This window comes from Brachyistius frenatus, unplaced genomic scaffold (genome assembly GCF_029030835.1).
Source record: "Brachyistius frenatus isolate BFR_SWC_R1_liver_20210118 unplaced genomic scaffold, ASM2903083v1 Contig_5, whole genome shotgun sequence".
Lineage (NCBI taxonomy): Eukaryota > Metazoa > Chordata > Actinopteri > Embiotocidae > Brachyistius > Brachyistius frenatus.
The window spans coordinates 2,804,515-2,826,626 of NW_027210604.1; the positions used below are offsets into that span (position 1 = coordinate 2,804,515).

Genomic DNA, 22,112 nt, shown 5'->3' on the forward strand with positions numbered 1-22,112 from the left:
GAGACTGAAAAATATTTGATCAGATGAAGCATATGTTGTTGATACATTTTTCTTTTGGGGACACAAGTTGTTGTTGAAAACAAGACAGTTAATCGCAATATATGTTGTCGCACTATCAAGCATATTGCAAAAGGTTTCAAATTAATAATATTATTATTGTACCGTGACTTAAATATTGCTCTAGGGTCATATTCTACAAAGTCTTTAAAAGTCCTAATTTAGTTGAAGAGTATGTGCAGAGCTACATAATTATAAATCAATTACAGGGACAATACAGTTACAGAAAATCCAGGTTTTATTCTCACAGAAAGCTGGTACAAAACACGGAAACAAAATAAAAATATCTAAATAGATTTTAACAGATTTGATTTGAGGCAAAAACAGAATATCAACATGTGGAAGACAAAATAAAAAATAAAATTTAAGAAAGGATTCATTCTTTGATTGAGCGGAGATTAAACTGAAAACAGAGAAACTAGAAAAGCTGTGAGGAGTATGATCAAACTTTCAGACCAAAGAAAGACAAAAACATTACATGGAAAGTGCAATTTTGTCAATAAACTTTGCCATTTTGATGTCTCGTTTTGACAATCCTCCACAGTCGTGTGTAGTCAATGTGATCTGGACCTGCGAGGACACAAAGCAATAACAGGTCAATCAACAAGATCATTATTTTTTTTAATTTTTTTTTAAAGAAAATCATCTTACAGAGAAATATTTTTGGAAGAATTTATACGAAATAATGCAGAATTATATAGAATAATATAGAATTTAAATAATACGAAGACTCTCTGCTGGTCCTGTGACGGCAGATTACTTTTTTTACGCATGCTGGTAGAAGCATAATTGAGTGTATCAATTGTGCCTCATTGCTTTCTGCTGTTGACATACAAGCTTATTTTCATGGGTAGTGCAGCGTCTCCAACTGTGGTGTGGTTTGCTAGACACGGCCAGTGAGGACAGGTTTTGGTCTCTGCGGAGACATTTCTGCGACGACAAGACTTGAGCAAGCTGCCGACACGCCACAAACTCTCGAGAGAAAAAAACTGAAAACTTAATTTCACCAAATAAACTTAAGTCTTTCTTTAAGTCTGTGATCCACAGTGACAGATATTGTCTTGTTATTCGCCTCCAGAAGGTTGCATTGAAATATGGAGGGTCCTGTTTATGGGCTACGCCCACTAATGTTTGACTCGGCCAATGAGGTGACTCCCTTGAGAGCGGTTCAGGTCGAGAAGAAAAAAAAAAAAAAAACTTTGTAAACTCACAAAACCTAATACTGACAGCCAGGAAAACAGAGCAGAACATGATTTAATTTTGGAGAATATTAGCAGCAGCTCAGCGCGCAGCAACATATTTTGTCGAGGCTGAACCTCAGTCCGTGTGGGATTTGTGTGTAAGTGTCTGGTGGAAAGTGCTGTGGGGGCCCGGAGACCTGTAGCACCGTTCTACAGCCACTTTAATAAAGAGTGGATTAGGAGCGGCATTCCTTCTCAGAGCGGCCCGGTCCACCACACAGTAACTCAGTGGCTGCAGCCTAATGCGGAGAGATTTTCAGGGACTGGGTTTGTCATATCAACCACTACTTTATTCTTGAGGCAGAGAGAGTGAGCGAGAGCGTGTGTGTGTGTGTGTGTGTGTGTGTGTGTGAGTGTGCGCATGTGTGCGTGTGAGTGCTAGGGTTGTTGGAGGGTTGAGGGGAGAGATATTTGCAGAGCTTTTCACAAGAAAAACGATGGGATTATAGTGTGAGGCTGTTGCTTTTTTTTTTTTTTCTCCCGTTGGCTCTCCAGAACCAGCGATGATTGTTTGACATGAAACAATCTGACTTTATCCAGGCTCCATTGATCTCGGTGTGTCTGTAATTTGTTACAAACCGACCGTAGCATTGAGAAAACGTCAGTGACTCAAGCATCTCTGTAATGGATACTAAACAAATGCAGCGCTGTGAACGGCTCCTCGGTTACAAAGTGTGATTTGGGCTGTAATGTGGAGAAAGGTATTACCTTATTATAAACATTGAACCATTCTGGGTGGTGGTTCATCTTCTCTGCCTGCAGAGCCACTCGCGACATGAAGCCAAATGCCTGATGGGAAACAATCAACGATCAATTAGAAACAATTCAGGAAGTGGATTTCTCTTTAAAAAAAAAAAAAAATACTGTAAACTTACCATAAAATTGCTTCCTTATCCGATTCCTTTTTTTTACTTTTACATCTAGTCTAGCTTCCTTAATATAACTCAGGATGGACAAAATATGAGAAACGCCTTTAAAATGATCATGAAGTTAAATGTCAACGTAGACTGAACACTATAACTCATAATGGTTGGATTTATCGCAGGACTGTTTCAGACAGCATTATTTGAACAAGGAAGGTGTAATAACTTTGATAAACTGAGAGTCAACATACACGTTCAAAGCCGTCAGCATTTGCAGCAGCGCACTTGACACAAAAACATCTCCTTTTTTTTTTCAACCGTAGCAAAATAAGGTAACACTTTACTTCCAGTGCCTCTAAAAAGTAGTTATATGCAGTTGGAAAACACGTAATGAATGGTTTACAACACACAATAATGTAATTGTATGCCGCTATAAGGACATTAATAGGTGTTAATTAATATACAGTATTAGTCATCGACTATAATTTCTCCTTTCAAGACACTATTTTATATTTTTACCCGTTTTTACTATATTGTCCTTCATCATGGGTTCATACACCAGCCTCCGATAATGGGTAGCCACAGGAGGAGTTAAAATGATATCTTCTGAATACAACATTATGTGTTACGAACTTATTTTTTATGTTTAAATACTGCACAATAAGATCATAAAAATGCAAATGGTAAAAAAAAACAAAAAAACTGGCCAACACAAAGCAAGTAAATATTTAAGTACTTTAAATATTAAAACACCCCCAAAAAAAAAAAAAAATCCTCCTGAAAGCATTCTTGCAAAATGTTGGTGCTCTATCACAATAAATGCTTCGTAGAGCCGCGGCATTGATTTGACTTTTGCTAATACGTTCCAAAACCAAATCATATTTAGTTCAAAAACCACAGAAAACATTCATATCCGAGAAGCTAAACGAAAGAATTCGGTTGATTTTCCTTAAAAAAAAAACAAAAAAAAAACAACTTAAGATTCTCTGGTGATAGACTAATCAATTAATCGATACCTAATCGTTGCTGTTTTTAAAGGTGCGAGTCCCCCGCTGTAAAAAAAAAAAAATATACGCAGCAGCCGACATACAAGGAGCAATGCTGCCATCTGAGGCACAGACGAGTAAAAGGCTGCGTCTCCGCATGTAGAAAACCTTCTCGAGTGCGCGTTCGTCCGCAGCCGCACCGGGACCCGACAGCATGCGCGCGCGCGCTGAGGGACACGCACGCTCTTCGCATTTCGAGTTTGGCATGTGGCTCTCTCCAATCACGAGCCATCCAGGGAGTGATTACGGTTATTCTAACTATCTACAAAGAGGAGAGTGAAATCCCTCGTCATGCTCACTGTGAGGAGAGAAGAAGGGGAAAAAAAAAAAAAAAAAAATCAGGTGGACCTATTTCAGAGCAATTTCCCACTGCAATCTCAATTAAGCCCCTAAATGCTTCCTCTCTGCCTAATTAAATCAACTGAAATGCCATTGTTTACGGACCGTGGCTGCGGCCCCATCCACCACCTGACATGACGAAACAGAATTACGCTCGCGGAGGAAATTGCGTTTAGCCCTTTCAGCGTGTTGTAACCAATTTCTGAGACGGCCTGTTGGGTTCCCCCGTGCGGCGCGATGCGTGTAACACGATCGGCAGCTTGATCAAATTGGTTATCAAGGAAAACCGTCTCCCGATCAATTTAAGTAATTGGCATATTCCTGCAACTTGACCCCGCTGGCACCAATTTTGGAGAGCGAGGCGGTCTGCTTTCTCTCCGTTTTCATTGGCTCTAATGGAGATGGTTAAGCAGCCTGTCATGTCAGGTGTTGTCCAAACATGTCCTCGCTCTCTCTCTCTCTCTCTCTCTCAGAGCCGAGCAACACTGAGTGACGGGGTCAAAGGAATCTGCGTGAACACTTTACGGTTCCTGCACATTTCTAAACAAAACGCCCCCCCCCCCCCTCTAAAACTCACTTTTCATCACGAACTCTGTTGTGGAACAGAAATTCACCCCTCGGCTTCTCCAGACACTCCAGACCTGCTAAACCACGGCTCTGAACATGCAGCAAAGTGTTACTTGCGCCAACACTCGAACAAATCGTTTTCATTTTTGTTCCTTTTTTTGGGGTTTTTTTTTTTTTTTTTTTTTTTTTTGGTCGCCGTCACCGGTACCAAATCACAGATTTTCTGTGGTGGATCTGAACAAGTGCTCGTTCCCTCTCAAAACGTAACTCTTAGATTCAAACAGCTGGCTCACTCGCCTTGAGGTGAACTGTGACTTTGGTGTTTTGGCATCAACGGAGACAATAACCATGAAGCGACATGAAACTGCTGTGACGTCATCCTTTGATGTGACACACACACACACACACACACACACACACACACACACACACACACACACACACACACACACACACACACACACACGAACACACGAACGTTGGAGGATGTGAAGCGGAGGCTGTTCTTGATTCTCGGCATGAGGCTGTTTGTTACACCGAGGAGACAAATTTGTTTGTTTGTGTTTTTTTTTGAGGAGGCTGAAGGCAGCAAGACAAAAGACTGCTGAGGGAGGACAAAACAAAACAAAACAGGAGAGTTTGGGAAAAATACTACGTCAGATTTAATAATGGCGGGTTTGTGCAGGACGACCCGTGTCGTGCGCACGGCGGCGCAAAGACTGCGACGGTTCTCTCTGACCAATCGGCGGTCCGCAGCGTTTTCGCGTCGCTTTTTTTTAGTGTCGACTCGGCTCGTTTGGAACCGCGAGAGGTGGTGAAACCAAAAAGTGCTGCCGGGTACTATCCCCAACTTGAATCGGTACCGGCGGTGGAAAATGGGCTATAAATACTGACGTTCTGACGGGTCTGCAACTGCAAACATCTGCGGCCACATCTGTATGATACCGAACTCGCCAGCGTCCGGACCGATAACTGATCACGTCAGTACAGTTTTAATTCATAAAGTATATTTTTCTTCCAAAGCGAGTTCATGGCATGAAGTTTGTCAATGATTGAGAACAAATGCTGCATCGGTATCCAAATAAGTGCGTTTGGCTTTCCGACAGCGCATCAAACCCAATCGGAGCTGATGCTTATTACACAAAAATTCTAAGTGCTGCATAATAGAGTGAAAAATTACACGTCCCCCTGTTTAGCTGCACTAATATGCAAACGAATGACAGAGAAACATGTATTTCTGGAGAGAGAAGAGAACGTGAAACATAAGATGACAGTTGCGCAACGTGAACCCTGAGAAAAGACTCCGTGTCCCAGGAAGACAAAAAAAAAAAAATGAGCAGAGGAAAAAAAAAAGCAGCACAGACAGCAGTAATCTCTCACTACAAATGAATTGGGAGTTGAATGTCCAAAAAGAGGCGAAACCCTGAAAAGGCCTGATACGACGGTGGCCTACGTCGGCCTCCTCCCCGCGGGTGGAGGTCCCTCGGGGCGAGGGGGGGGGGGTCAGTAAGCGGAGCGGCGGGACGACGATGCGGGCGAAGTGGCCGTGTCTGTCACCGGCAGGTCGTCGCCGACACCCTCCACCTGGGCCGAACGGAAAATAAGAAAAACCACCCTGCACTCCCGCCCCGGGGTCTCGTGTCAATCGAAGTCAAGGGCTCCCCCCCCCCCCCTCTCAGAGCGCTTTGTTTACCCCGTTCGTATTGTGCGGGGGCCACACTTCTCGAAGCCGGCCCGGCGGCTCTCCATCCTTGCAGCCGGCCGACCAGCCAGCCGGCCGGCCGACCGGCCCAACGGGCCGCAGCTGTCAGAATCGGATAATTTGACGTGACATTATGCAGGCCCCCGTCTCAAATAATCAGAAACACCCGACAGCATGACCCCTCTCCCCCACACACTTTTTTTTTTTTAGGAGCCATTTTGGTGCTATTACAGCATGATTGTCATACAACGCTGGCTAAGACAATTTGACGTCGGAGCGGAGTGGTGCTCTCTCTCTCTCTCTCTCTCTCTCTCTCTCATTGCGGCTGTGGGCTGGAATACAGGACTCAGTTTCAAACACATGTGTCTGTTATTTACAGATCGGCTTTCCACCGCCGCGCGGTCCAAGGGCTTAGAAACGCCTGCTCTGCCTTGCCAGGACTAAGTGCATGCAGATTGTGCCCACCCCTCGCCTCTGCCTCCCGACAGGACACACATTCACACCGATGCATGTGCAGAACGTACACATGCTCGCCTGTGCGCGCCGACGCGCGCGCACACACACGCATGAAGACGCGCCCGCCCGCCCGCCGCGCCACGACGAAATACCCGCCGATTACCCCGGCGAGGCCCATCATCACCCTCAGCGCTCGCCTCCTGGGAAGCCTACGCCTTTCCTCCGCAGCGAACAAAAAAAAAAAAAAAGCAAGAACGCCACGATTTCACTTGATGATGATGATGATGATGATGATGATGATGATGATGATGTTGACCACACCTCTTATGTCTCACTTCTCTCCTTTCCCGAAACGCCAGATTCCAGCTGGCCGGACAAGGCTGCCCCGCCGAGTGTAACTTAAAAGGAAAATATCAAATAATTACAAAGCGAAGCTGCCAGCGCTGGAATTCTTTCACGGAGCAGAGAGAGGTCGGCCGGGTAACATCAGAAGCACCCCTCTTCTCAAAACGTGCGTTCTTAAAAAGGTGCGGAGACGATCCGCGCTCTGCCGCGCCGTGAGCACTCGTTCGGCGGCCGACGTCGCGTGCAGAGACGAGTCGTCGCGCGGCGTCGGCTCCTATTTAACGGAACGAGAGTCGCGCGACGCCCGAGCGCGCCGGTGAGGTCAACCCGCGCAGGCCCCCCCCCCCCCCTCATTAACAGCGGGGCTTTACCGGCGGGGAGGAGGTGGGGGGGGACTTAAAAAGACACCGGGCCCGTCAGAAGACAGCCGACGTCTCGGTTTACCCGAGGTCCGACAGGCAGATTATCTAACCGCCTCCGCTTCGCGGGTGCCACACCTCGCCGCTTCCCTGCAGCCATTTTTTTTCGTCTGGATCATTTGGAACAATTTGGAGCATTTTCTCGCTTGAAATTTTGTCGTCGTCCCCCCCCCCCCCACACACACACACCTGATTCGGATCTTTTGTCAAATTGGAACACCGAAACGTTGACACGCTGTGAAAGCCGGAGATGCACTGGGGACCATATGGGAACGGTGTACTCGGACGCGCACCGACACGCAGTCGATACAGTCGGCCGTTCAATTGTTGAAACGGTTTGCATGTCAAGAGGAGGAATCACTTCAAGGGCAAGGAGCTCGACAAGCTAATGTCAGTGAAGTGGCCAAATTAAATCGTCAGTGAGACCTGTGTGCATTCATGCCGTGTGCGTGAAGCGTGAGGGAGGGAGGGAGGGGTGTGTGGGGGGGGGGGGCAGGCTCTGGGAGTCTGGTTTACCCAGGGGCTCAGTTTTAGTTGTAGGACAACTTATTCAACACAAAGCACACCAAGGACCATAACGAGAGGCAGAGGCTTGGGGGGGGGGGGATTTGGAGTGTGTGTGTGTGTGTGTGTGGGGGGGGGGGGCTGACTGAATATAAAAAGAAGTGGGGGAGGAAGGGGGTGGTGGGGGAGCGGAGCGGAAGGAGCAGAGGGAGCCGTCTGAGCGCAGCACCGCTCTGCTGCTCAGAAATATGGCAGCAGCTGCGTCGGCTTCACAATTGGACCTCAAGTCCAGAAGCTCCGTCTCCCGGTGCTCGACGCGACGCGGTTATCGTCTGCGGTGAACCGCAGGCTTCGGCGTGTCGTTTTATCTCGAGTTTGTGCCATTTGCTTTTTAGCCACAAATGCGACGAAAGGTCGTGAATTCGGGAAACGTTGTTTTCCATTTCATTTATTTTCGAAAATGACTTCCTAATGTGGGCTCAAGGCCGTTTGGAAAGCGGCCTTCTGTTGTCCATCTTCACCACGGCGTCAGCATTTGAAACGTACGAGCTGGTTTTCAAGTATGACGTTGCCCCGTCAGACGTGCGCGCACGTATGGAAGTTACTGGAAGGCCTGGAGAACGTGAACGCAAGCGACAAAACACCGACTGGAGACATAAAGCCGAGTGATAAATGCGAATATGTGCTCTTGTTGGTGAAATATTTGATCATATTGCTTAATACGGGAAAATGTCCCATCAAACCATGTATTTTTTTTTTTTTGAATCCTTACACACCGTCAATTGAAAATATAATTTACATCTACCAATTTTAACCCGGTAAAATGGAAGGAAATTCCGTTTAATGCTAAATTTTAATGTGCATATTAATAATATTCATGATACCGGTTTGGTACGTGGCGTAGTTAATATCTGCAATAGTTTCCGATATAACATGAATTATCTTACCTAAATGAAGTTGGTAAACTTAACCGTAAACTAACTGGTAAAAAAAACCATTTTTAAATTTTTTTTTATCGTCTATTACATGTTTGATTGAGAAGTCGACACATTTTTAGAGAATCAAAACGTTTGTAAAATGGTGGAAAACCATCCTAAATGTTAAATCTACGAACTGATTACCAGACTAATAATCTCCACACTTATCATAAAAACGAACTCTCGACCTCAACGACCTCCTCACTGACGGACATCTTCTCCCCCTGCGTGTTTAACACCATGAATAAGGACAGGTTAAGACGCAGCGGATGCAAACAACCCCCCACCCCCCCCCCCCATACTTTGGTTTAACAAAAGAAATAACAAGCGGCCATTTTTCCATCCGACGTGCAGCTTCTGAACGTTTTGTTCCCACCGCCGCCCGGCTGAATGTTTGCGGGGAACGGAGGAATGCCACCGTTGTCAACCTCAGCTAGCGCAACACAACAGTTGAGCATGTCCAGCTCACCTCTTCCTATACGGGACGCGTCTTAAGGCTGCACCCGCCTCGCTTGTGTCGCATGAATGTTTCCACTTCATCCCCTGAAATGTATAGCAGATGGTCATCTGTAAACATGCGTAGCGTAAAGCTCGGCACGTAAACAACATCAGCGACTGCATCTTAAAAACATGCACTATTCCAACCAAAATGTATAGTATTAAAGACGCGCGCGCACGCACACGCACACACACACACACACACACACACACACACACACACACACAGATGTTTCCATGTATGATTGCAGGGATTCTCACTGACTAAAGTGACTGCAGAAAGAGGATTTCACCTCTCAAACCCGATTAAATGCGCTGGACTTGACGAGGAAAATAACTCCCATTTACATCTCAAGACTACTGCCACTAACGACGCACTGTGTGCCCACATGCCGCAGATAAATTACTGAGCCGGTTACGGCGGCATCATAACACTTTCCACTTGCTGTAATCAAAGGAAAATAAACTTTAAATTTTTTTTTTTTTTTTTTTTTAAAAAGCGAGTCCAGCTGTCATGTTCCTTTAAAGTTCATTCACAGCTCAAGAGTGTCTGTGTGCAGCATGTATTCGGCACCACTTCAACCGACTGCCACCGCCGATAGACACGTTAAATGGGTACGTCTCTACCGCCCCCTGGAGACCACAAGAGGACCTGCTTCGAGACGCACACGCACACACACACGCGCACACATGTACCCACGCACACACACACAAAAAAAAAAGAAGGGGATTTGTTATTCTCATTATAAACTCTTGGGGATCTGATTTCCTCAAGCCCATCATTCGTAGATAAGTGGAGAATGGAAATCAGCCAGCATGTCGCTCCTCATCTCCATTCCCCTCCGGTAAAAGCCCTTTAAGAACAGCCATGAAAAACGAGCTAGAAAAAGAGTTTGCGAGAATACATCAGAGAATTGGAGGGGTTGTCTGGAGAGAGGGAATAAAAGAAGGACAGAGAGACGGACGGAGAGAGTTGCCAACATGTCAAAATTGGAACAACGTGAGCTCTCGTTCCCCAATAACGGGGAGGGGGGGGGGGCACAGACAGAGACAGAAAGAAAGGCAGAGATACGGAACTAACAACAACAACAACAACAAAAAAGGAAAGCAAAAAGCACATCTACCAGCAGGAATGATGGGGTTGTTAGTGGTTTGCGAACCAGATGAAACATTTTAACCAATTTGATTGTTTGTGAAAGAAATCATTCTGATCAAAAACCCCAATTGCTGCCAACTGGCCGCCTGGCGTGTCTCAGGGTAACGCAGCCTGACGTGTCGGGGGTAAGAGGAGAGGCTTTGGAGCCGGGAGGCGCAGAGGGGAGGCGGGGAAGGGGGAGGTCAGCGCTCGCCCTCCGACTTCAAACACGGGGAAGTGTAAAAACAGACTATTTTAGGGGCTAAAACAACTAACGACAGGATTAGAGGAAGTCCGCTAAGTGGCCTTGAGATGTTGCAGTTTACTTCGCCCGACGCAGCGGCTGAGCTAAAGTAGGGAGCTGCTTACCAGTGATGTGCCAAAAAAAAAAAACATGTAGAAAAAGATCTTTTTAGTGTTTATTTAACCCCAAGAAGAGGTTTAAAAAAAAACAACAACAAAAAAAACACTGCGAGCTGCCACGTGGGACACAACAACTATGACCGAGACAGTAAACAGGAAGTAACGTGATTAGTGTTAATAGGTTTCATAAATGTGCAATAAACCACGTCAGCGCTGCAAGTACAAATCTGCGGGACGACTCATCCGAGGTGGAATATTCTCACGTAAAAAGGTTCACACTGCTAGATTTCTGTTCTGGAGCTCCAACCGACCGTTACAACCGCCCTGTTCGTCTTTGAGGACGTCAGCCACCTGTTGTCATGTTCAAACGGGTCACAATAACACCCGAACCAGTTCCACGTGCAGAGGAAGACCGTCGGCTTCAATCGAACGATCTGGAAAACAGACAGTGAAGCGACTTCAGAACATCGGGGGGGGGGGGGGGGGGGGGACACGGAAACTCCACGCAGAAAGGCGACAGTGCTAACCGCTGCGTCACCGTGCCAACGGGAAAACACGATGTTCATTAATTGAAGGAAAACTGAAAAACAATGTCTGTCAGTACCGTGGGACAAAACAAAAGAAAGCAAGCCAGCGATCACATTTTGGACACGTAGCTCTCGATGTGATAAACTTCCCATTTGGAGCGTAAGACTTCATCACAAGCATGATTTAGAATAATAAAAAAATTTAAAAAAATGCTTATATCTTATGTTTCATTGCAATATGACACTTTACACGCTTCCAATATTCCCATTTCCCAGTTTTTCACCTAAGGTACCGAAAATGCTCTCTCTTACCGATTAGATAGCAAACAGTAGGAATAAAAGTTTTACTTTGGAGATAGAAACAAAACAAACAAACAAAACAAACAACAAAAAAATCGAGTAGGAATAACCGAAAGCCGTAAAAGCGGAAAGGAACCTGCAGCCTCCGACGCCTGCAACCGATCAGAGTATAAACACAGATGAATACGCGTGTTTCTGACGGATGCCGAGTCGGCCGTGAGTCTGGCAGTCAAACAGACCTCCAGCCGGCGTACAACAACCCCCTGAAGATTTCCACTGCTACAAGAACCGGAAAAAAAAATGACAGCAGGAATAAAAGAACTACAAAGGCGGAAGCAGATGTGAGCTGCCTGTGTGTGTGTGTGTGTGTGTGTGTGTGTGTGTGTGTGTGTGTGTGTGTGTGTGTGTGTGTGTGTGTGTGTGTGTTCTTTCTTTCATGAAAAATGATGAGAAAAACCTTCTAACCAGCTGTGCAGACACGGCTGACATGATTATCACAGTATTTCTGTCCTAAATTGTGATCCCGGTGCTGAGATATAGCTACTAAATTTGAGGATATAAAAAAAAAAAAAAAAATTGCATCGACACGTTTAGCTCCTTGTCGGTTCTTTTTAATGACAGCAGATACTTAAAAGTAAAATCGGAACGTTTTTGTTGGCGGCGTGTGCTCATCTTGGAATAATTTCTTTTTTCCTTTAAATTGAATTAGCTATTGAGTGAAATCCACAAAGTTTTCTATCTGAAACAAAGACCTCTTGTATTAGACTTTGTACGTAGCGCATGTAAACAGGTAATTTGACTGCACATCTACGGTACCTTTCTACCTTTTTTAAATTTTGCCCCTCGTTCAATCGTTCACACACACACACACACACACACACACACACACACACACACACACACACACACACACACACACACACACACACACACACACACACCCAAGGTCACTTTGGCATGCAAACAATTAAGAGTCGAGGATCAGACTACCAACCCAACCCTGCAATTAGTGGATGACCTCCTACGCCCCGCCTATAAATATTACAAACGCAGTGCACACGCATGACAGAGAACAAGAAATTAGATACAGCTACCTGTAAGATACGCGAGACAACAACCTGTCAGCCTTGACTAAACGTAATCTGTCCGAACCCTTTTTTAAAATCAATGGAAGTGACGGGAAATCTCCATAACTCACAGGTCCAACGTTGACTCTAAACAAGTCAGAAGTACCTCATACACACACACACACACACACACACACACACACATATACCTGGTTAAAGGTTTTAAAGTGAAGCTCCTTGAAGATGGCGTCGCGGTTCTCCACCTCCATCCAGCCGGAAGCCCTGAGCTCCATCACCAGCTGATCCCGGTCTGCAGGGGGGAGCCAGTGGGAGTCTGACGACTGGAAACAACCACACAGAGTCGCTCGCTATTTAAAACGTCATATTTGTAAACCCAGCATTTTAAATGGTATTAGATTTCCGGTGTTTAGGGTTTGTTTATTTAGATACCTGGTCTCTGTCCTTTAATTCAAGGTGCTGATTCTGCCTTTACTGCCGGCGTGGACCCCCACCGCTTTTAAATTGCGCTTCAACCTGTTATTTACCCGAGCGCCATTTGTGCCGCGTCCGAAAGGTGGCAGTCTAGCTCCGAGAATGAGCACCAAACACATGCAAAGGGGCTACCCACGAATTTAAGTTGAGATTCTTATAGCTTTTGATATCAATATTACTAAATGATTTCCGCACATGAATTATTAACGTTAACTTCAATACCCATCCTAAACTTCGATTCAAATACTTTGTTTACTTATTTGCAAACCTGCACGATACGGATATAACCCACTCGTGCGTTTGGCAATTTTAACAATCCAAACTTCATGTCAAAATCTTCCGAGTTTATCGTAGAACTTACAGAGAAACTTCGGCTCAACGCAGTGAAGAGCACAAATGAACTCATACATTTGCAAAGTGCCAAGTTAACGTCGTCCGGTGTCATCGAACTATTGACGCCGAATTGAAGAATACAGCCGGAACAAGTCCAAAATGCGTTCATAAACTTTGATTACTTTGGATCTCGACTAACAGAAATGAATAAAGCTTAATTTGTACAGCTATTCGAGTAGAGTCTGGCGTTACGCTTTTTTTTTTTTCATTCGACAGAATGGCACGAGCTCAGTTTGGCTGTCGTCTACGTACTTGTGCAGTGCTCGTCCCGAGAGATTACGCACGCGCGCACGCACGCACACACACCTGCACGTCTTCAACCAACCCTTCAGCCTCGTATGCAGCACGTTTTTTTTAAAGATGCTTTACAAATTGCTAATGCTTTTACAAGTCGGACGGTCAACTGCAGCACTCACCATTTTAGACGAGCTGTTCCTGGAGAGCGGAGCAGGCACCCGCGGGCTGCTCTGCCGGGACAGGCGGCTGCTGCAAGGCCATAAGCTGCTCGTCCTCAGGCTAAACATTAACCCAGACATGGCCAGGCGTTTGGTCGGCGGTCCCTGCTTCTCGTCTAAAAAGCCTCTTCTGTTTGTCCTCCCCTGCCCTGTCACAACTGCACCGTAGCTGTTTAGTTCACTGCCTGATTAAAATCACACTTCTTTTCTTTTTTTTTTTTTTTTTCAATGGGAGTCTGGTTTAAGCCAAAGGGACGCACAGTGACGGGGAGGTAAATAAAACAAGCAGTAAAGCAAAGCCTCTGCTCACTGTTTGATAGAAATTACGCAACATATATATTTACAGTAATTTATTCATGTATATCCTACTGTTGAAGGCACGTCGGATTTTTAGCTGACATTTACTCTAATGTCATGTTTAAAAAAAAAAAAAAAAGTGGCTCATCTCAAGTGATTTATGGGTAAGTAACTTTCCTTTTCTGTGTTTGCTTTATGCGATCCTCCTTTTTTTTATTTGGACTTTGGCTGAACATCTATTGAAAGACAAGAGAAAAAGAACCAAAAGCCCACCGTTTTGACTTTTCAAACACCCCGGGAAATGTTTACCCGGAAACCAACGCATTGTTTTATTATAAATCGTAATGGCTCAAATGTTTAATTTCATTCAAACACCTAAAACAGAAGCAAATTAGCAATTGTTAGTACACCAAACGGTTTATCAAATAATTGTTTACATCCTTTCACGCTCGCAGTCCGTGTGCTTTTCAGTCCTGATGCTCGTGCTCCTGTCCCGGTATGAGCCAGCGGATGCTGTCCGTCCGCAGGATGGCGTACACACTGAAGCCTGTGATGAAGAGGATGGAGAAGACCAGCAGCCAGTCGATGCTCTTCACGGGGACGCCCGGGAGGGGGCCCAGGCGGTCGGAGTCCGTCACGTTTCGGTCGGGGCCGGCGTCAAACCCTGAGAACAGCAACACATGAACGTCTGTAAACTCACAGAGGGATCTACTTCAACTGTAAAAAAAATGTTTAAAAACAAAGAAAACACTAAAGTCTAAATGAGTAGCCTTTGAGTATGAAAGCTGAATTATGCATCAATGGACAAAACAAGTATATTTACGCCGTTGGATTACTTTTTAAGTGTCTGAGACTTTCTGCGCCGCACTCGCGTACCTGTCTGGTTCGCGATGAAGGAGGTGAGCGTCTCCAGCGTTCGGTCGGTGTGGTTGAAGCGAGCCATGGGTTTGGCCCCCTGGAACAGCAGGATGTTGGGCACCGCCACCGTCCCAAACCTCGTGGAGAGGCTGGCGGAGGATGGAGACGCAAGATTACAGCTTTAGGTATTTACAAAAGCCTCCTTAATACGAAGTATAATCAAACAAAACAAGAAATGTTCTTAATAAACATCATAATGGCCCGTTTTGGATTTGACTGTTTTAAAAGAGTTGATTGAAATCTGTGGTGTCGTTTTTGAGAACGAGGTTTGCGGCCATCCCGCGCCGATCTGCACTCGAAGGGGCAAAATATTACAAACACAACACAACGCAAGGCGACTCTTGCTTCCAGGTACCGGCTGAGGTTTAAATGGGCCGCAGAAACCCCCCTAAGGCCTCTTCGGTTAGGGCTTTCACAGTGGCTGAGATGACGCAAGAAAAATGTTCACCTGCTGTGCTGCGAGGCATCCAGCGCCAGGAAATGCATGCTGGGGAAGACCCGAGGTAGCGCGTTGAAGTGAGGCGCCAGGCTGGCTGAGAACTGGCACCAGGCGGTGAAGAAGAGCACCACGGAGCACTCTGTGCTGTTGGCGTTGAGGAACTCCATCAGGTCCTGAAAAGAAGTGAGGGACAGGTTGAGGTTTCGCTTAATAAACAGGAAATACTTTTTTTTTTTTTTTTTTTTTTTTTTTAATTTCGGGAGTAAAAACAGAAGCTCGTCGAGACCTCTACGACTACTACTCGCTTTTTCTTTGATGAAATGGACAAATACACTCGTTTGAGGTTAATAGCCGTGAAACTTAATTGCACTTCCACAAATGTTCCACAACATACAGGAGGATTTCTGATTGTTCTTTCGGGCCCTCGTATATATTGTACACGTGATTGTTTAGGACACTGATGGAGGATTTTTTTTTTTTTTTAAATGTGTTACATGTAAGTAGAGATACATGATGTGACGTGCGAGTCTCCGAGGGCAGCATCAATACCTGCGAAGCGTTGAGGACCTGCACGGTGAAGTTGTCCATTCCTGTGATGTTCCTCTTATCACAGTTCACCTTGTACGTCTTGGCGGTCTCTGTGGTGTTCTGCTCCTCTGTTGCCATGACGTCCGCACGCACGATGTCAAGAGTGATCTGGAGGTAAAAAAAAACAAAAACAAAATTAAAACAGAGGTAGTCAACTTCTGTACGACTTTACGTCTCACTGTAAAAATTAAATCGCATTAAATCTAAACTCCCTTTTTTTTTTTTTTTTTGGAATGACTGCTCAATGTTAAGTTCCGATGTTTACGTTTCATTTCATTGATAATTTCTTTGTTTTACACTGAGACCATAAAATAATGAAATGCCCATATTTCCGAATGCACTCAGTGTTGTCTTCAATCCGTTTCGTCCAACAACAAATCCGAGACCTGAAAGATGCAATTTACTCAAACGATCATCGCGCAAGACAAAGATAAGCAGCGAATCCTCAAATTGAAGAAACTGCAGCCGAGAGTTGAATGATGTTTATGTCTCGAAATGTACTTAAAAGGATTGATCGATTAATCTGTCGAGTTTTAGATTCTTTTTTTTTTTTTTTTTTTTTTGCTGTTAAACTATTTCATTAACGGGCAAAGTTTTAGGCAGTTGTTCAGCGTGTTTTTGACTTGTCTGTGTTTTTTTGGTCAACATTTATTAGATGTGGTTCTTCTCCTATCCACGCTCCTGTTTAAATCTCACCCCGCTCTCTAGTTCGCGATCGACAACGACTCCTTTTTTTTTTTTTATTACGTTGTAATGCTTCTACTGAGTAACCTGCTGCGATGATTCGCCGCCCCTCTCCTCCAGCGACGCTCCTCCGGCAGCCGGAGCGGGCGAACCACACTGGGCGCTGTTGTCGTCACAGGGCGGAGAGAAGCCCGACAGGAAGTCTTTCACATTTTTGGGAAAGAGGGACTCGATGTCAGAAGGATCGACGGGGGTTTCCGTCCCCATCACGGCGTCCGCCATCTCGGCCGTCTTGAACTGCCTCTTCGGCAGGGAGTCCAGGTCGTGCGACTCCACGAACTTGGGGCTGTTCTCCAAGTCGGGGAGCGCGTCGTCCGACAGCGCGAGCTCCAGCGACTCCTCGTTCTCTGAAAAAGATTTGATCGCAAGCGGGCGTTAAGCTCGGTGCATAACGCAGTTCTCTCCGTGCCGTTTTTAACCGTTTGCCTTTTGATGGTGTCCCCCTGCGGTAGATCGGGTCGTCCTGCCGGGTAACTAAAGGCTTTTAAAAATGAAACATCGCATCTATGTCAATATGACCGGCCGATAAAATGACGTTTTAACTGCGACCGTACGTCTCGGGGAGAGAAGAATCCAAGTCTGTTCAGATGGGATGAATTTTGCAGTTTTGTTTGAAGGAAAATGTTTAAGATAATAAAATATATGACATGTTTTACACAACCAAAATCTAAGTATATGGTGCAGTATTATAACGTATTATAATTATAATAAGTATTATAATACTTATTATTATAAGTATTATAATATATATTATATATATTATATATATATTTATATATATTATAATATATATATATAATATATTATAAGTATTATAATGTATATTATTATTATAATAAGTATTATAATTATAATATTATAATAAAATAATATTCATTACAGGACCAGATATATTGTGAATCTCTAATATAAGCCAAATAATGTCAGTTCAACTTTAAAAAAAAAAGGTAAAATGTTCTTACAGTAATTCATAGCTCTTCTTTTACAGGTATTTTCAGATTATATATATATATATATATATTTTTATTGTTATTGGACAGTTTACTACGTGTTTTTTTAAAATCTAGGTTATGTCAATAATGTTGTCAGTTTTGGAGCAATGAACACGGTGAAATGTGGGAAAAAAAAAAAAAGTATATAAAGACCGGTTGGCTGAAATAAAATAGTGTTGGCATGAAATGCAATTATTAAATTTAACATCAACTGTTATCCTAAATATCAACCTAAATTATTAGCTATTAGCTGTGTATGGCTAACCGGTGGCGGCTGCAAGTCGTTCCTACCTTGTGCTGCTACAGACGAAAACCTCAACACGTCAGAAATATGCAAAATTAACAATAATAAAAAGGGGATCTGGAGTTTTTTCAAAATCTCCGTCATAGTTTTCACGTGTAAGTAGCTTGACACTATTACGAAAGGCTGTCACGACATGTTGAAAGGTTGCTCGCTTAAAAGGAACGAATGGTTGGAACGGAGGCGGAAGAAAATAAATGTTGCACTTCCCAACTCAGCTTCCGGGTCCGTTTTCTTTTTTTGTTTTGTTTTGTTTTGTTTTGTTTTTCTTCACACTGATTTCTGTTGGATCATTTTTTATTTTTGTTTTAGAAATCTGTGCAATGAAATATGATTAATTTCATTTAATTAACCTTTGACAATTAACTATAATTCTGCAGATGTCTAAAAGACTATAGGGCTGGAAACATGTTGAAACTTTAAAACCACTTCCTTTCATGGGAAATAATTCCCTGTTCGGAAGCGCGGCTCAGACGTTTAGCCACGCCCCTTTCACTGATCTGCAGGTTTAAGGATGGGTGTAAACACCATTTGATGACATGCAAGAGCTAAAATGTCCATGCACTGCAGATCAGACAGTAAACATTCAAGGAAATGAGTACCGCCTTTATCTGGCAAGAGAAAGTGAAACTTCTCACTCAACCAGGGAGAAATGGCGCAGCAAGTAATTCAACTGGCTCTGGAAAAACTGAGTTGTTCCATCTGTCTGGATCTTCTTAAGGATCCGGTCACTATTCCCTGCGGGCACAGCTACTGCATGAGCTGTATTAAGTCCTACTGGGGTGAGGATGACGAAACCAAAACACGCAGCTGCCCTCAGTGCAGGGAAAGTATCTCACCGAGGCCTGTCCTGGTGAAAAATACGATGTTGGCAGAGTTGGTGGAGGAGCTAAAGAACACGGGACTTCCTGCTGCTTCGCCGGATCATTTCTACGCTGGACCGGGAGATGTGGCCTGCGATTTGTGTGCTGGAAGGAAGCTGAAAGCCTCAAAGTCCTGTCTGGTGTGTATGGCCTCATACTGCGAGCAGCACCTCCAGCCCCACTACAATTTAGCTCCGTTCAGGAAGCACAGTCTCATCCAAGCCACTTTGAAGCTTCACGAGAACATCTGCCCTGAGCATGATGAGGTGATGAAGATTTTCTGCCGCACCGACCAGCTGTGCATCTGCTACCTCTGCTCCATGGATGATCACAAAGGCCACATCACAGTCTCGGCTGCGGCAGAAAGAGCCGAGAGGCAGAAGGAGCTCGGGGTGAATCGGCCAAAAATTCAACAGCGCATCCAGGACATGGAGAGAGATGCGAAAGTGCTTCAACAAGAGATAAAGGCTGTTAAGGACTCTGCTGATAAAGCTGTGAGGGACAGTAAGGAGGTCTTCACTGATTTGATCGAACTCATAGAGAAAAAAAGCTCTGAAGTTGAGCAGCAGATCAGATCCCAGCAGAAAACTGAGGACAGTCGGATAAAAGAGCTTCTGGAGAAGATGGAGCAGGAGATCGCTGGGCTGAGGAGGAAAGACACCGAACTGGAGCAGCTCTCATTAACAGAGGATCACCTGCATTTTCTAAAGAACTACCCCTCGCTGTGTCATCCGAGTGACTATGAAGACTTTCCTAGAAGCAACAACTCCCCTCTCCGGTACTTCGAGGAGCTGGCTGGGGCCGTGACGGAGGCCGGAGATAAACTGCACGCTCTTCTGAATGATGAGTGCCAAAAAATCTCACTTGCAGTGAATAAAGCGGATGTTTTACTGCCTCAAAAGGAACCCAAAACCAGAGAGGAATTCTTGAAATATTCGCATCATATCACAATGGATCCAGATACAGCACACACATATTTATCTTTGAGTGACGGGAACAGAAAAGCAACATTAACGAAAACTGATAAGTCATTATCGAGTGACCCAAACAGATTCGGTGAAAGGTGGCAGGTCCTGTGCAGAGAGGCTCTGACTGGACGTTGTTACTGGGAGGTGAAGCTCAGTGGCAAAATTCACGTAGCTGTTGCGTACAAGGATATCGGGCGTAAAGGGACACGGGAGGAATGTGGATTTGGATATAACGGCAAATCGTGGTCATTAGAATGTTCAAACAGTTGTTATACATTCAGATATAACAACATTTCTACCGTCATCTCAGGCCCTCGGTCCTCCCCAGTAGGAGTGTACCTGGATCACGAGGCAGGTACTCTCTCTTTCTACAGCATCTCTGAAACCATGACTCTCCTCCACAGAGTCCAGACCAGGTTCACTCAGCCTCTCTATCCGGGATTTTGGCTTCCATACAATGCTGGAGACACTGTTGAGTTGTGTGACCTTCCGTAGACACGACTGATTCATCTGTGGAGCTGTGCACTAAACTCTATGTTGAGGTGTGGATTTCTTGGATTTGATTTAGTTTTGTTTGGGTCAAAATAATTGAATGAAAAAAAGAAAGATTACTTTTTGCATTTGCTCCACAGGGATTTAACCATCTGGTTTGTTGATAATTATAATGTGATAATTATATTTCCTAAAGATTTAATGATGTACTACGCATGGAACATAATGTATATTATAATGCTATATGTAAAATGTCTAATGAAAAGTCTGTAGTCTGCACTTCAAACTGTATTTAATTATTGTTATTTAATCACAAGTATATGATAAGTAGTATAGCTATATATCTTTTACCCAATAATTTTAAAAATGAATGTAATCAAATGTAGAATTTTTTTTTTCCTGTTAGTTGTACAGTATGTTCATTAAAATAATTACTATGCTGTTGTTTAATGTTTATTTTTTAGTACGCTACTCTCTTTTCTGGAGAATAAAGGCACGCCTGTCTCTATACCATAATGATTTTGTAAAATCATATTACTTTTAAGTGTGATTTTAAATGTCTCTAACAATCCAAAGACTTACAAACAAATAAATAAATAGTATTGATTTTAAAAACCTCTATTCACTCCTTAGTTTATTTTATGTAAAACTGCATGGGCAAATAGTGCCACAATCTAAGAATAATGTTCCTCAATGTAAAATTGCAATTTGGGGATTTTATCATCTATGGTACACAATATCATTAAAAGTTTCAGAGAATCCGGAGAAATCTCTGTACACAAGGGAAAACCAATGTTGAATGGCCATGATCTTTGGGCCCTTTAGGCGGCACTGCAATAATAATTTTAAAAAAAAGACACAATTCTGCAGTGGAAATCACTGCATGGGCTCAGGAACACTTCCAAAAACCGCTGTCTGTGAACACAGTTCAATATTGCTTCCACAAATGCAGTTTAAAACGTATCTAGCGCTGCAAAGAAAGCAACATACATAAACACGATCCAGAAAGGCCTTATTCTTCTCTGGGCCCCAAGCTCATTTAAGATGGAGGTGAAGTTTAAAACTCTCATGTGGTCTGACAAATATGGGTTTATGCGATTTGCAAATCGCTGGACTGCTGCCAAACCAACTTTTTTTTGTGTATTAAATGCAATGACAATAAAGTGGCCTATCTATCTATCAGCCTCGAAAAAAAAAAAATCAATTTAACATCAACTGCTGTGAATAGATTCTTACGTTCAGTTACAGTGTCACAAAAAAACAATTGTTTTCAATCAACGATATATTTTGGTACGAGGCAACCACGCAGGGAGATCGATGACGGCGATCAAATAATTGATAAAACGATGAATGTGACGGGTAATTTCACCGGAAATATCACAAACAATTAAATGTTGGCAAGTTTGTGACACGTTGGCAGTTTTGCTTTCAAGTCAAGACAAGATTTCCTCAGACAAGTGTTACTTTCAGATTTATTACACAATTTTTGAACATTCCACAACAATCATGCAGGAATAAACTGGGGGTTATACAAAGCTTTCACAGGCTTCGCCAATCACACTTCAGGAATAACTGGGCTTCACGTCTTCTCAGAAACACTCGAAATGTGAGGTAATATTTTCTTTGAATCGTCATCTACAGACAAAAGACCACATGTTGAGTGAATCCTGAGGACGTTGAGAGAGAGAGAGAAAAAAAAAATCTGTCAAAAATCAATAATGAAAACAACAAAACAAATGAATATCAGCATCTTCAATTAAGTGC

At 43.9% G+C, this 22,112-nt stretch overlaps 3 protein-coding genes across 3 annotated transcripts; 1 reads left to right on the plus strand and 2 right to left on the minus strand.

Annotated features, from left to right (window-relative positions):
- Nucleotides 1-277: 277 nt before the first annotated feature.
- Nucleotides 278-14,005, minus strand: LOC138632271 (pterin-4-alpha-carbinolamine dehydratase 2-like). Its single transcript, XM_069717715.1, has 4 exons — nt 13,708-14,005; nt 12,616-12,747; nt 2,007-2,087; nt 278-627 (listed from the first exon to the last, which is right to left on the minus strand). Exons 1-4 carry the CDS (start codon nt 13,825-13,827, stop codon nt 532-534), a joined length of 429 nt encoding a protein of 142 aa, XP_069573816.1. The 5' UTR covers nt 13,828-14,005; the 3' UTR covers nt 278-531.
- A 76-nt stretch (nt 14,006-14,081) lies between these two features.
- Nucleotides 14,082-18,217, minus strand: txndc15 (thioredoxin domain containing 15). The gene is made up of 6 exons (XM_069717538.1): nt 18,016-18,217; nt 16,760-17,079; nt 15,950-16,096; nt 15,410-15,573; nt 14,920-15,050; nt 14,082-14,707 (listed from the first exon to the last, which is right to left on the minus strand). The coding sequence occupies exons 1-6, from the start codon at nt 18,110-18,112 to the stop codon at nt 14,511-14,513; spliced, it is 1,056 nt and encodes a 351-aa protein (XP_069573639.1). The 5' UTR covers nt 18,113-18,217; the 3' UTR covers nt 14,082-14,510.
- A 382-nt stretch (nt 18,218-18,599) lies between these two features.
- LOC138631908 (tripartite motif-containing protein 16-like) lies at nt 18,600-20,932 on the plus strand. Its single transcript, XM_069717106.1, has one exon. It carries the CDS (start codon nt 18,678-18,680, stop codon nt 20,349-20,351), a length of 1,674 nt encoding a protein of 557 aa, XP_069573207.1. The 5' UTR covers nt 18,600-18,677; the 3' UTR covers nt 20,352-20,932.
- The last annotated feature ends 1,180 nt before the right edge of the window (nt 20,933-22,112 follow it).

Excerpts from the sequence above, each read along its gene's own strand:
- LOC138632271 (XM_069717715.1), bottom strand. The coding sequence starts at position 13,827 with ATGTCTGGGTTAATGTTTAGCCTGAGGACGAGCAGCTTATGGCCTTGC. Across the intron at positions 2,088-12,615 it reads ACTTTAAAACCTTTAACCAG|GCATTTGGCTTCATGTCGCG; the intron begins GTATATGTGTGT and ends GTTTCCCATCAG. Across the intron at positions 628-2,006 it reads GGTTCAATGTTTATAATAAG|GTCCAGATCACATTGACTAC; the intron begins GTAATACCTTTC and ends GTGTCCTCGCAG.
- txndc15 (XM_069717538.1), bottom strand. The coding sequence starts at position 18,112 with ATGACGGAGATTTTGAAAAAACTCCAGATCCCCTTTTTATTATTGTTA. Across the intron at positions 16,097-16,759 it reads GCGGCGAATCATCGCAGCAG|ATCACTCTTGACATCGTGCG; the intron begins GTTACTCAGTAG and ends TTTTACCTCCAG. Across the intron at positions 14,708-14,919 it reads CTTCATCGCGAACCAGACAG|GGTTTGACGCCGGCCCCGAC; the intron begins GTACGCGAGTGC and ends TGCTGTTCTCAG.
- LOC138631908 (XM_069717106.1), top strand. The coding sequence starts at position 18,678 with ATGGCGCAGCAAGTAATTCAACTGGCTCTGGAAAAACTGAGTTGTTCC.